This window comes from Solanum pennellii, chromosome 2 (genome assembly GCF_001406875.1).
Source record: "Solanum pennellii chromosome 2, SPENNV200".
Taxonomy (NCBI): domain Eukaryota; kingdom Viridiplantae; phylum Streptophyta; class Magnoliopsida; order Solanales; family Solanaceae; genus Solanum; species Solanum pennellii.
Genome location: NC_028638.1, coordinates 34,059,471 through 34,074,331, shown reverse-complemented (window position 1 = coordinate 34,074,331; position 14,861 = coordinate 34,059,471). Strand labels below are relative to the sequence as shown.

General features: G+C 29.0%; 1 protein-coding gene and 1 long non-coding RNA gene across 3 annotated transcripts; both read left to right on the top strand.

Moving 5' to 3' along the window:
- The first annotated feature begins 6,489 nt into the window (after positions 1–6,489).
- LOC107010267 (ras-related protein RHN1) lies at positions 6,490–12,176 on the top strand. Of its 2 annotated transcripts, XR_001455615.2 has the most exons (8): positions 6,515–6,682; positions 6,788–6,865; positions 6,980–7,147; positions 8,792–8,840; positions 9,081–9,154; positions 9,709–9,802; positions 10,822–10,924; positions 11,743–12,176. XR_001455615.2 is itself a non-coding variant. In XM_015209516.1 (7 exons), exons 1-7 carry the CDS (start codon positions 6,644–6,646, stop codon positions 11,841–11,843), a joined length of 603 nt encoding a protein of 200 aa, XP_015065002.1. In that variant the 5' UTR covers positions 6,490–6,643; the 3' UTR covers positions 11,844–12,176. The 2 variants fall into 2 exon arrangements, 1 of the variants encoding a protein (XP_015065002.1); XM_015209516.1 differs by lacking the exon at positions 10,822–10,924 and having other exon boundaries at positions 6,490–6,682.
- Positions 12,177–13,017: 841 nt separating this feature from the next.
- LOC107010272 lies at positions 13,018–13,603 on the top strand. The gene is made up of 2 exons (XR_001455616.2): positions 13,018–13,207; positions 13,294–13,603. It is a non-coding gene; the product is annotated as an uncharacterized LOC107010272 (long non-coding RNA).
- The last annotated feature ends 1,258 nt before the right edge of the window (positions 13,604–14,861 follow it).

The window sequence follows — 14,861 nt, the reverse complement described above, 5'->3', positions numbered from 1 at the left end:
TTTTAATATGTTCATCAATTATTTCTTTGATAACTCAATACCAATAAGTCCATTTTAATTTAGCATAAAATTTTGTACAAATATTTGATAGTATGTAAGCTAAGTATGTGCCAAGAAATTAGGACTATTCATCATTTAAATATATGATGGTAAAGGTCCCAACAAATCATGTCGCACAATGTGAATACGGTATTAAATTATTTCCAACAGTTTAAAATATGTTAGTACTTTTTATTTATGGATGTACCAAAAATATATCAGGTAAATTAAAATAGTAGTATTTTTTGTATAGCCACATCCTTTTATTATCTTCCATTTGAGTTTTGTCCAAATTATTTTGAAGTTTTGACACAGTGCAAGTGAGCACGTACTCGGAGATAGAGTTAGGTGGAAATTCGTAAATTCGGACGAATTTAATATTTTTTTTATAAATTTTATATTTATATTAAAAAAATAATTTATATATATGTAATTTAATTTGTGAACTCGCTAACAAAATTAATCGACTATTCTAAACTAAAACTTCAAACTTTTAATCACAAAGTCGCCTCTGCATATATTATAACCAGTAAGGTTGAATCTAGATATATGCAATAATAACACAATATAATGGAGTAACACCAATTTTGCATACATAATGGAGTATACTTTAATACTTGAAAAAAGTACTTGTCACTTTGTCAGTTGTGACCCCTTCCTCAGTAGCAAATGATTCCATTTTTTACTTTATCTAATGTTTGACTTTGACAGGCCTTAATTAAATGACAATTAAATTATACTATTGAATAAAATATAATAAATTTAATATTTTAAAATATAATACTTAATTGTTAATGATAAAAATAAATTACAAATTAAGTAGTAAATTATGGATAAAGAAAAATAAATTGAAGAGGTACTCATTTGTTTAGGAATAAACAGTCCCAAGGAAAGGCAAAAATAGGAGTGTCTAACTAGTAATTCATTATATTGTTTCTATTCATATGTTATTATTTTTAATTTTTTTATCTCTAACGAAATTATTTAGGCTTTTTTATTATATCCTTCTTAAGTGTTTTCTTAAATTTAAATTTTCAATAAATAAATATAAATTAATTTATTTTGATCAATTGGAACACAAGTTAATTATTTAATTTTTTATTATTGGCTAAGTTCATATTTCTAAAATTAATAACTCTAAAGAATAATATAGAAAGAACAATATTGTTGATGTATTAATTTTATAAAATAATAAGTATTATATATCATCTATTTTTAACAAGGACGATATATAAATAGAAACGGAACTGAGGAAACTGATGAGTAGTAATTGTGGTGTTTGAGGAGGAGTTTGAAAGGTGACAAAACAGTTGTTGCGCACTAAAACAATCTTTTTTAACTTAAGTTACTTTCATTTTTGTTGTTATTATACTTTAGAAATAGCATGGAACACAAGGTATTAATATGTGTGCTGAGTTTCTACCTCCTAACTCCAAATTTCTCAACTTCTATAACATAATAAAATATTGCCACAACCTATTTTAACACAACTTGCCATAAATTTAACTTTTTCAGACTATTAAGATAATTTCACGTGCATTTTAAAAACCATTCAAAAATAGCTAGATTTAACAATACATTCGTTATTGACTTTGCATACATTTTAAAAACTACAAATAAAATGATGATTTACTATATTATTCTTTGAATACAGTAAATACAATATCTTGAAAAATGTAGAAAAATGACGATAATTAATAATAAGGGTAAATGAAAAAGGAATCAAGTGTAAAATTATTCATTAATTTCATAAAATGAACAAATATTACTGCATATTTCAAAATAGTATAGTGAACAATTATAATTAGACAGAAGGAGTATGTGTGAATGACCCCTTTTCTTTTTTGCAAAACAATAACTACTTCTATATATGCCCATCAATGTTTCTATCAAAACTAGAAAGTAAAACAAATTTTATTGTACACTTAAAACTAAATTTGAATTCAAAACCAGAAACTAAAACAAATTCTCTAAATACTATTAAAATTAAATATCAATAAATGTTATTGAGATAATGTTTTCAACAAACCATGTCTTGCCAAAAAATGATAAGAGACACTAATAAGGTTCGATGTTACAAAAAATATATTTTTGATTCTCTATTCTCTCATCAATGTTTTCTGCTTCAAGAAACGCAACTTTCTTCTTCATCAAATTCGGATCAGATCTAAATTGTAAAGTCTATCAGGGTTGATTCATAGCATAGCATATGTAGAGTATGTATTGTTACAACTTGAGGTGGAGCCAGAATTTTAGATCAGTGGATTTAAAATTTTAAAATTGAATAACGATTTTAACCTAAAGTAACAACAATCAAATTTTGAACAGTTTTACTATAATCTTCAATATTGTTTTAAGTGAGGTTAAAATTATTAAATTCATCATTAATATTTTGACACCCAAAACAAATATTTTACTAGTTTAACTATCACCTTGAACCATTATTATCCGTCTGCCACTAAAAGCTAAAATTTTGAAAAATAAACAACAATCATTTTAATATAATGAATTATCAATATGTGGAATAATCCTAAAATTAAAGATTAAAAATCAAATTTTGAATAGATATTCAACCATGTAAAAACAAACAAATAAGAAAAAAAATAAAAAGGGAGATATGAGAACGCATACCGAAGGCCAGATTTTAGATCAACTATAAAAGTTATAACATGATTTTTGAAGAGAAAAAAAAAATTCGGGTTAAACATTTTTGAATTTTTAGAAATCATTAGTCACATGTTGTATTAGAGTACAAAACAAACACTGCTTTTTTTTCCCTACTTTTACATTTACAGATTTATCCCAAAAATCAATTGTAGATACAGAAGTCGAATGATTTTACTAGGTGCAGAGATAGCACTGGTCCAATTGTTTTATTGTGCTATTGAGTTCGCACGAATAAATTTATACATTTTATTTTATATTTTTATACCAATATAAGGTTTACGAAAAAGTCAGGAGTTCCAAAACAATAGTTCTGCCCCTGGTTACAACAAGAATGACAAAAATATAAGTAATTCAAAATAAAATTTGTTTGACTTAGAGACATGTTAATACGTTTTATAAAGATAGTTGGAGTCTCTTCCACGAGCAAATGGAATAATAAATAACAGCTCTATCTTCGTGATTCAATTAAGCGATAAAATAAATAGCATTAAAAAATGTTTATCTTCTGTTCTGGAATTGATAATATCACATTTTGATTAATGTCTTACAAATATTTTCAAGAGAAAGTAGCTTTTTGAGGAGTCCGAAGCCAAAAGGGAAAAAAATTGTCAAGAATTTCAAAAAGGTACATCAATTGTTTTTTTAACCAAAAGGGCAAAATCGCTTCGGACGGAGCTTTTCTTCTGACAAAATTGACGTGTTAATTTTTTTTTAAAAAATACCGAAATCGCTGCCGTTTCGTCCAAAAAATTTTTTTTCCTTAAAATCGCTGTCATGGCAGCAATTTTGTCAAAAAAATTTTTTACAAAGAGGCAAACAAAGCTGGCAGCCTTTATTGCTGGCTTGCTGCAAAGATAGGAAAAAGAAATCGCTGCTATATAGCAGCGATTTCAATTTATTTATTTTTAAAATCGCTGCACATGTAGCGATATTAAAAAAAAAAGTTACGAACTCCCTTTTAAAATTTTTGATAATTTTTTTGCCTTTTTGGCTTCGGACTTGCTTTTTGAGTGCTTATATTTTCAAACAAAAGAACTTAATTTATAGGACAAAAGTTTTGGAAGAAAAGACTTTTACTAGATTGTATTTATTACAGGTTCATGAATTGAAAAGAAAAATGTATCTTCCAAAAAAAATGACAGAGAATTAAAAAGCATCTTTCAAAACACTTACAACGTCGAGTTAAAACAAAGACGAATGTTCCAATACACATTCATGTATTTTGTATATTTTAAAACTTTTGAAAAATGCATTTGTTTCAAAAGTAATTTGAAACATTATCTCTTACAATCCCTCACTTATTTCAAGAAAGTTTATCTTTGAAAAAATAAAAAAAATATTTTGAAACATTAATCTAGCAACATGTATCAATAATGATGTCTTTTGGACTTGAACCATTAGGTAGTAAAGATTTTCTAAATCATTGACTACTTAGTGAATGAATCTTGAACTAAGTGGTTCATTGAATGAAATAGAAAAATATTTCACGCATATAATTATGTTCTGGTGAAACTCAAAATTCTTTGACATCTTACGACCATGTGTCCTGAATCCTTTTAGCTAAGTGCTTTAAGATTTCTCTATTAAAATCTTATTGAATTGGTCTCCACTTTGCATTTAGTGTGGTGAACTCATCAAGAATAACTTTGCATACTCCGACCAAATAGTCTATGAATTTAATTGAGAGAAATTAATCTCATCCTCCTTTATAACAAAGTATCGATAAATTTATCATGAGCATTCCTATACACTCCAACCAAAATCGATTTATAGACTTATTAATAGAATATAATCTCATTCTTTTCTTTAGAAGAAAAATCAATAAATTTATCAAGAGTTTTCTTACTGGCTCCAATCGAGATCAGTCTTATAATTTTATTTAAAAAGAAAAGAATTCCAATCATACACATCTACTTAGTTTATTTTTTTTTAAAAAAAATGAGAATTTTATTGATGTGCTTCATAGTTGTGACTTTACTTGATTTCCCTTTGAATCCAAGATTACATCATTAGGTAGAGTTATCATAAAGTACAATTAATTTACAACAGGCTTTATTTTCATTCCATTCAAATTTTCACCACTAACTATTTGCCTAACCCTTTAAACAAAGGATCTGTTAAATTAAATCTGAAGTTCACATATTGAAGTGATATTATGTCTTCCACCAATAATTTTCTCATATGATTATGTTTAAGAACCAAACTTGTCTCGACTTGCCATTGTAACAATCACTTGAAGCCTGAAATATAGCAATTTGATTATCAAAAGAGATAGTTAAAGATACTAACGACTTACTCCACAAAGAAATATCTATTAGCATAGGTTGCCGCCAATCAACTTCTTCTCCAACAGAACGCATAACTATAAGTTCTGACTCCATAATTGAGTGAGTAATACATGTCTGCTTCTTTGATTTTCAAGAGATCGTTGCTCCAACAAAGTGAAATTCAAGCAGTAATAGATTTAGAGTGATTTAGATTATAATTCCAAGTAACATCACTATATAGCCTTCAAGAATAGCTGGAAAGGTAGAATTATGTAGGTAAATAGTAATCACATCCTTCAAATATCTTAAAACACGAATTAAGACATTCCAATGTTCAACTCCAAGATTACTAGTAAACTTCTACATAACCAATATATGATTTGATACAAAGCATGACCAATAATTTAAAAATATGTCAGTTGATCAAGAACATCGCTAGAGTTTCATATCAGTTTGATATTAAGGTCAAATGGTGTATGAGCAAATTTGTCGTCAAAGTGACCAAACCTCTTTAGAACTTTTTCAATATAACTTGATTGAGTAAGATTCAAGCCATTCATTGTTCTTATGATTTTAATACCTAAAATTACATCACCTTCTATAAGATCTTTCATTTCATATTGAGAAGTTAGAAAAGATTGTTTCTTTGACTCTTTCAATATCCGTTTCAAAGATCAACATATCATATATATAAAGACATATTATAACACAATAATTTTTTTGAAATTGCTAAATCAAATTCAAAATTTTAATATCTAAATTTTTGTTTAAAATATCTAATTAGTGTAATTTAATTTAATGTTGAACATTAACAAATTACTTCGATGGAGTAATTAAATAAAGGAAAAATTGTATATAATAGCAAACTGTTAATTCAAATTAAATGTTATAACCATAGTTTGATTTAATTGTACCCATAGTAAACTGTTGCTACTTCGACTCTCTTCTGGTGAATCTTGCTCGCCACTCTCGCTTTTATACAAACATAAATATATAAAAATGTGTTGGTTTATACAAAATGAGAGAAAATTGTATATATATACATATATTTTCGTTCCCCTCTTCCAGATCTCGCTTGCTCACTCGTCTCTCTCACTTTATACAAACAAAAATGTATACATTGTGTTTGTGGTTGTATAAAGCGAGAGAAAATTATATATAAAAATATAAATACATATATTTTCGTCCTATACACTCATGATTATACAGATACCTTTCCCCACCTAGTTCTTTTGTCTTTCTCTCATTCTCGCTTTATATACATATATCTTTTGTATATGTATATCAAGACAGATTATACAACTGTTTTCTTTTGTATATGTATAGTGAAATTATACAACTGCTTTCTTTTGTATATATAGCGAAATATACATATTTATATTTGCTATAAAGCACAGCAAATTATAATTATAATATATAAATATAATTTTTATATTTGCTATATGTGAAAGTTAGTGAATAAATAAATTACTACTAAACTATAGTTATTTATGAAATTTAACACATAATGATGGATGAATTGACAAGAGAAGAAATCCTTTGGTTTTTAGCTTTTGAGGCCTTCCAACACACGTCAGGCTCTTTAATTTACTTCTAGTATTTGTTTTCTGCTTACAACTCAATACCTCTGTAAATTGGGATTTCATCATTTTCACCTTCGGAATTTGATCATGGCGGCAACTGCTCACAATAATCTCAATGCAAAACTCGTAAGTCTGATTCATGCATGCATCGATTCCTCTGTGTTATTAGCTTTTTAACATCCTTCGTTGCTTCTGTAAACTGTTTATTGATTAATTCAATTGATTGTTCAGGTGTTGTTGGGGGACATGGGAGCTGGTAAATCAAGCTTGGTTATACGATTCGTCAAGGGACAATTCCTTGAATTCCAAGTATTTTTTTTGTCTTTCTCTGCGAGTTGCTTTTTAGGGTTGTTTTCCCCAATTCTCAACTTCATGTAATTTTGTTGATATGTGTGATTATTACGTGACCGTTGCTGATAACAGGAATCGACGATCGGAGCGGCTTTCTTTTCCTCTACTGTTTCGGTTAACAATTCTACGGTGAAGTTTGAGATCTGGGATACTGCTGGTCAGGAGAGGTACCATAGCTTAGCGCCTATGTACTACAGGGGTGCTGCAGCTGCTATCATCGTCTATGACATCACCAGCACTGTGAGATTCTTTCCATCAACAACTAAATTTCAATCCCAAACTAGCCGAAATGAACCCGCACATCTATTAGCTTAGTCTTCCGATTCAGTCTTTTACAGAATTAACAATCAAATGGGTCTTATGAAAGCAATAGTTGGCTTTTTGCCAGTTCGTCAGTGCATTGGTATTGCAATGTGGAAATGAATTATAGATTAATAGAGAATATATGCAACTTTATCTTATGCATCAATAAAGTTGCAAAGACATGTTTATGCTTGTTTTTCTATTACTTGTGCTCATTTCGCATTTAAGGACAATTTTTGGCCATGGAGAGCACATCTGGTCTTAAGTGGATATGAGTGCTGGTTGATTTGTCATTCATGTTGAATTTAGGACTTCAGGCAGAATGTCAGGTCATGTTTGCTGTCTGCTTTTCATTTGGCGTTTCTTCTTTTTCACAATTAACATTATCATTAGAGGTTTGGAACTAGAAGTTTTAATCTAAGGGGGGCAAATATAAAGTCTTAAAGGATTTAAGTGAACGTTTTTGCTCTTAGGAATGACCATTTTACTAAAAATGTTAAGAAGTTATTTAAAACTTGAAGGGTTAAAAGTTCCCTTTCTCGGATTAACCTGGCGAGGGTGGCGCTTGTAATTCAATGTTGACAGTTTTAATGTATGGATCATACCTTTGGCATCCTATATGAACTCCTAGATCCATGAAGGACATGGACATCTGTAATCGGGTGTAGCTAAGCAAAGAGTGGAAAGAAGGAATCACAAAAATTACTTGTTGAAGTTTTTTTTGAAGAAGTCCACGATATAAAATCAGTAATTCTTAGTTGTCTCTATAGAAAACATTTGATTCCACCTAATATAGCTAGCTAGCTTCTTTAAGTCAAAAAAATAATTATTTCATCCTTTTTAACTTATGTCAAAGTTTGAATAGTAAAAAATAAATAAATATATTTTTAAATGATTGTTCTATTAAACATGTTACTCTTTAAAGTTCATATACTATGTATGGTGTTAAATCTCCTTAATATAAAGGAAGTTTATAGTTTAGTAATAAATATGATTCAAAATGTTGCGTACGTTATATGTATGAATTTAAGTATGACATTTATATATATACCTGATTTTGAATTCTCTAGTTAGAATTTTCAATAAGGAGGAAATTTAACGACTTACAAATCCTTGAAAAGTCGTGACAGTTGCTCCCGCTCCAGCGGAAGCGAAATTTGCTCCATTATAATAGCTGTGTTGACTACCGGGCTGCAGAAAGGCTGGCAGCAATGACAATTTTGCATATTCAGCTGTCACCAAATAAAAACAATTCGTAACTTACCAGTGTGATGATATCTTCATCTAAGGAAAGAAGAATAAAAAAAGTAACTTTCCAAAAGTTCATTTGTTATGGCCAATACCAGAGATGGAGCAACGATTCGAACCTTATGGTTCTAGATTCTCGACTTCCAATACTAGTAACTGGGTTCTAAATTTGTTTATAAATCTTTTAACATGCATATATGATTTAGACCAAAATTACTAGGTTTATGCAACTCTTTAAATGTGCATATGTAATTGTGTATGCCTATGCTATGCATGTCAATTTCGATACCATCTTCATTCTAGGTGTAATCTTCTTTTTCATTCTTAATATAGGATTCATTTGCACGGGCAAAGAAATGGGTGCAAGAATTGCAGAAGCAAGGTGCTTATCCATGAACTTTTCTGCTTTATTCAAATATAAAATTTAGAATATTCTTCTTTCATCAGTTTATTGCATAAAATTTGGAGATCTCCTAACATCTTTTTAGTCTTTTTCTTTATGTTGTATTGTATTTTTTTTCCTTTATTGCCTTAAGGACTCATATAAGGTTATTAATGGTATCATAACTTCATATTCATAGATTTTCCGGTGGAGTGATTTAGTTTTCTGATAATTGGGCAGGTAATCCGAATATGGTAATGGCTCTTGCTGGCAATAAGGCTGATCTAGAAGATAAGAGGAAGGTGACTGCAGAAGTAAGTTCTTTTTTCTTTTTCGGTGTTATGGGTAATTATGTGTTGCCTATCATCTTCTGATTTGAGGTTCCATTTATTGGGCTTTGCCATCCATCTATTTTGAAACACAAGTCTTGTAATGCACCCTTCAACATATTGTGTTTGCTCTCAGCTCTATTATATAGTTTTTAGGACAGCTATCAAATATATATTGCATAATGATCTGAGACATTGCAACATGTTACTTGCCTCTAGAGGGCCAGTTCAGATAATGATTTAAAATGAAAATGCTCAAAATTTGTGGAGTAAACTTCCACAAACTGGTATCCAAAGCTGAAGTAGAAGTATGCTGGCTTTCCTTTTCTTTTGGTTGGAAAATGCTATTCTATAATTGAGTTTCTTGCACTTATAAGATAGGTTGTAGGAACTTGTGGGCTCTAAGCATTTGTTATTAATAACTTTATCTACTGATCTATCATTTCCTACAATATACCAATACTTGGGAAGTTCAGTTTCCTGATTGTTTTGGGGCATCAATTTCCTGGTATATAGTATTTTAAATACGGCTTTTACAGGAAGCACACTTGTACGCAGAGGAAAATGGCCTATTTTTCATGGAAACCTCTGCCAAAACTGCTGTTAATGTCAACGATATATTTTACGAAATCGGTTAGTTCCATTGTTTTGTTGTTTTGTATTCATTTATTGCTATCATCTTTTCTTTTGGAAGGCATATGACACAGTATGTAATATAATAATCTTTCACCTAGGATTTTGAGTGTCTCTAATTGAAATGTACGAGATCACTCTTATGTTATAGTTTTCCCTTGTTGCTATCGTTGTTCTATGCAATAATCTTTTCTGGGCATGGTTTTCAAGAATAGTTTGAAATCCTGAATATTTAGGAACTTCTGGTGCCATTTTCTCCTCAAACCCTCAGCTTACTGTATGGTAACACACTGTAGTCAGACCCAACCATCTCGAGTACTGTTCTGACTTCTGCTTAAACACATCTTGGTTCCAATTGATCCTGGAGTGAATGTGTGTGAAGCTTGTCCTGGAATACAGGAAGTGGCAACTTGAACGGTAACTTTAACATTCCTATCAGGCATCTTCGTTGATGCGTACTTGAATAAATTCCAACTGATGTAAACTCTTACAGATTTCATGTTACATGAATTGCAAGATTATGCACATTCCTACTTGTCAATTACAAACTTATGCTCTTGTCACATGAAGAAAACTATATGATTTTACTAAAATGGAGTCTTGAAGAGTTGATGCTTGCTTTATGGGTTACCTTCAATATATACATGCTAGATGCTATGCTAGGGGCAGAGTTGTAAAATTACCTCCCTTCAACTATTGAAAATTTTGAAGTCAACTTTACAAAGCAATTTATTGTTTTTAGTTTCTATATATCAGCATAGGTAACAACAGGAAAATTTTAATATCTTTGATCAGCTTAGCCTAATTAATAAGAAATAGTATAACTTGAGGTCACCTTGCATGCAAGATAATAGACTGGAGTTGAAATTCTGATTATTTCCAAATTCTCCATGTTGACAAATAATAGTTGTTATAACTTCTAATTATTTACATACAAGTAACATCTGTTATATCAATATTAAGTACTTTTACAGGATTTTCTTTACAAAGTACCCTGCTGTATTCCTTTTCTTGTTCAGGAATTGCAGTTCCAGAAATCTGGACTTGAGAATAAAAGGACTGGACAATCTTAATTTATGTCCGCTTTAGTAGTTTGAAAAACATGTATATAATCTCTTAAAGGTAACTACTAGTATACAAATACATGTAAACATTTTGATTGTTAGTTTATATAAAACAATAATTTGATCACTGTTTATATTGTTGAATTAATGCTGCCTTGGAAAGTGGAAATTCGGAAATTGAGTATAGAGCTTACGGCATTATGATTGGTTCCTTTTGTTCAACTTTAGTTGTCTGGTGTTCTTCCAAAGGAAGAGGAATCTTTTTTGGTTGAGTTAGGGGGAGCTTGGAGAAAGGATGTTATACATGGTGATACGAGCAAGGATGTATGCTTGGAGTAAACAGAGAGGTTGATATGGAAGTAAAGTGAGCGTCCTGATGATGACTGGAGTTTGAGTAGGTATAATCAGCAATTTTTTGTCACAAGGATCATACACCAGTGCTGTGGGAGGGGATTATGACCTCCAGTAACCTTCGTATTGAGAGGGGATTAAAGTGGGAGTAGATTGGGCTGCTCTACTAAGGAAAGTTAGTGAGTATTGACAAAGTTATGTATCATGTTGAATAAAAGGAAATTTGTGGGATAGCTTTGTGGGTCTTCCAGGACAGTGCTAATAGATCTCCAGCTTCTCTTAGTCAGAGGGGTTAGTCGTCCGGTTTTGAAGTAAATGTAGGTGAAGTGGTACAGATAAGAGAAATTACTCTTCTGCATTATATATTGATGCTATACATGGATATCCGAAATTGATGTTTCGGTTTACCTATTTTTTAGACCTAGCATTTTAGGATGTCTTTTACCTCTTCTGTTGTATCTCAGAGCAGTTGAATGTCTCTGTTATTAACCTGCTTCCCTGATTTTGTGGATGTGAATTCTGCAGCTAAACGATTGCCTAGAGCTCAGCCTGCTCAAAATCCGGCAGGAATGGTACTTGTTGACAGAACAGCAGAAGGATCGCGAACTGCATCATGCTGCAGTTAAGTATTATCATCTCCATCGCTCCATTGATTTCGTGAAACTGGAAACATTTCTTTGCTCTTCATGTTGTGCTGTTATGGGAGTTGAAGACGGGAAATGTGGAGTCATGTTTATTGGGAGATTTACAATAGAATATGTATGTAAACTGTATTTAAAAGCGCCATATCTGAGATGATTCTCCTTTGTTCATTTAATCTGTATATAGTTTGAATTTCCACCCAAACCAATTTATCTTGATAACTGGACGTTGTTACTCCCCAAAAATAATGGTTTAGGTGAATAAGATTTGCCCAATTTAGTTGTTGGAGCATAAGAATTTCAAATGTTTATTATGGATAACAGTTTGCAATAGAAATGAATCGCTTGATTAGAGACTTCTGAAGAAACAAAAAGGAAAAAAGGACAAACATTGGTTTAGGATATAGGTTCATTTTGTTGTAAAATAAAATTCTTGTTTAACAACTCAATCGTATATTTTAGAGATCAAAAGAAAAAGAAAACAAGTGGCGAGGTTATTTAAGTATTTACATTGAGGGTAAACTATATGAGTCATAAAATTTAAAAGAAATACAAATTTATATTTAAATTCAAATAAATTCTTGAAATATTCGTTCAATTCTAAATAATTTCAGCTCATACCTCTATTCATTAAAGCTGATAACTTTTTGCTTAACTGAAATCAGTGTCATATATTATATTAGTATTATTAACGTTGATAATTTTGTTGAACGGATATTGAACTAATATATATTTACTGTAATGACATAATTAAGATTTCTTGTTTAGAAATTACTAATTAGTCAATAATATTATAATTATATATATATTATTTAAAAATTATTCACTAGACAATATATATTTTGAAATATTTAAATAAATAAGCATTTATAAAGTTATTAATTTGTCAAATATAAAATAATTATGTAACTTTTACTTTTAAAATTTAATATGATAATTGTTTGCATCCAAACAATATATGTATAAATTACATTGTGACATACAACTATGTCCGTATAATTATAACTATCAAACTAATAATTACTATCTTATTAACTACACTAATTTTAACAATCAAACATTGTATTAAAATAATATATAAATAACTTTTATACACTATTTAAAAACATATCAACCAAATATGATATAAAATTAATACACGAATAAACAAATTATGTATATATTAACTTTGGCCTTATCCAACTACAAAAAGAAGACCGGTTAGAGACTACATAATTCCTACTTGTATGTTAAAAGTAAAGTCTCCAAGGTCGGTCAAATAAGTTGTGTTTTTTCTTTTTGGAAGGAAGAGGTATGAGGATATTTGGGAAGCACATATTTCCAAGACAAATTGTACTATTTGCATCTGGGTATGTTAATTATGCACTTGTTGCTCTTTTGATCATATATGTAAAAGTATAATATTCATTTTCTTTTTTTTGTGTGTGGAGAATAGGATGTTATTTTTGGGTTCAACAACATATGATGTGCATAGATCCATAAAGAACAACCAAACACCACCTTCAAAGGAGCAAATCCAAGCATTTGAAGACTATCTCAACCGCCGTTCTTAGGGCATCTTTCTATGTTCGGTGCACAATATGCCACGTATTCCTCTTATCTACTTTTCATCTCTCAATTAATTTTATATCTACTAAACTAATATTCTGTACCTAATAATTTATAAACACATGTAATTTATCTTAGGGGCGTACAAGATCGAATTGAATTGAAAAAAGAATCTGATTATTGATTTGATTTGGTATTGAAAAAAAATCTAATTATATTTAGATTGAATCGATTTTAGTTAAAAATAAATTAATTCGAGAACAAATCAACATGATATTATATATATATTTATATAATTTTAAAATATACTTTGCATTAATTTTTAAATATTTCATATACTTTTATTTTTTTTAATAGTTTTTATCTTTTAACATATCATTTCAAATTTGAAACTTAGAATTCTGAATGGTTCAATAAAAAGATCAAGATGTTGGTAATTATAATAAAATTTAAATCAAAAATTAAATTATTACTAATGCAATAAGAGAATCAATTTTTCAACACTGAGAATGACAATAATATTTAATATTTGTTCTTTAGTTTTACGTTGGTTTAGACAATTCAAATACATAATCTATTTTAATTCCCTTTAATATTTAGTCATGTAATAATACTTATTAAACTTATTTAGCATGATTTAGTAATTTTAAATTATGATCATTTTCATTATCACTTGTTAATTTACAATATTTGTTTCATCATTATTATTTTTTTATTGGATATTTTAGTGTCATTAATTATATTATATTTTGTGTTATTTTCTTAAGAAACACTTTAAATAATTATATTTTGATAGGGCTAAAAAATATTTGAAGTACAAGTAAATTACATGTTCGTATGAATATTTTAACAAAAAAAATCTCAAAAAATTTGAAATAACTCAAAGTTGAAAAACCTAAATTTTATTGATTTGATTTAGTCCCAAGCTAACTCTATATACACATGATAAAAGATAACACAAGAAGAAAATAACAATAAATCACTATAAATATGATTTTTAAAAATGACTTCTATAAAAAGAATATTTTTTAAACTAAAATTTGCGTTCAAATCAAAAAGCAATTAACATGTGAGCCTTCACTTTTTTTATTTTGACTCCATAATTCAAGAAATTATTTAAATTTATTTTGACTATTTGAATGTTACAAGGTTTTGATCATAAAAAAGAGATAGGAAAGTGAAAATCTAAAAGGACTTTAGAGTTTGATGGAGCGGGTACTAAATGAGTTGAAAAAAAAAGCTTACGTAATTAATTTCACTATTTGATACATGTTCTTATAAATATTTCAATAAATAATATAATAAAAAAGAAAAACACAAATTAAGCTATGACTTTCATATTACTAATTTAAAAAATGCTAAAATAAAATTTTCATACTGATAAAAAGTTAAAACTATAAACATTGATATGAAATGGTTCAGTGATTGACAATCTAATTATTCCAGTTTCATACT

Bases quoted from the DNA above. Each gene is read 5' to 3' on its own strand.
- LOC107010267 (XM_015209516.1), top strand. From the start codon at position 6,644: ATGGCGGCAACTGCTCACAATAATCTCAATGCAAAACTC. The intron at 7,148-8,791 runs GTGAGATTCTTT...TTCTTAATATAG, and splicing joins TCTATGACATCACCAGCACT to GATTCATTTGCACGGGCAAA. The intron at 8,841-9,080 runs GTGCTTATCCAT...ATAATTGGGCAG, and splicing joins GCAAGAATTGCAGAAGCAAG to GTAATCCGAATATGGTAATG.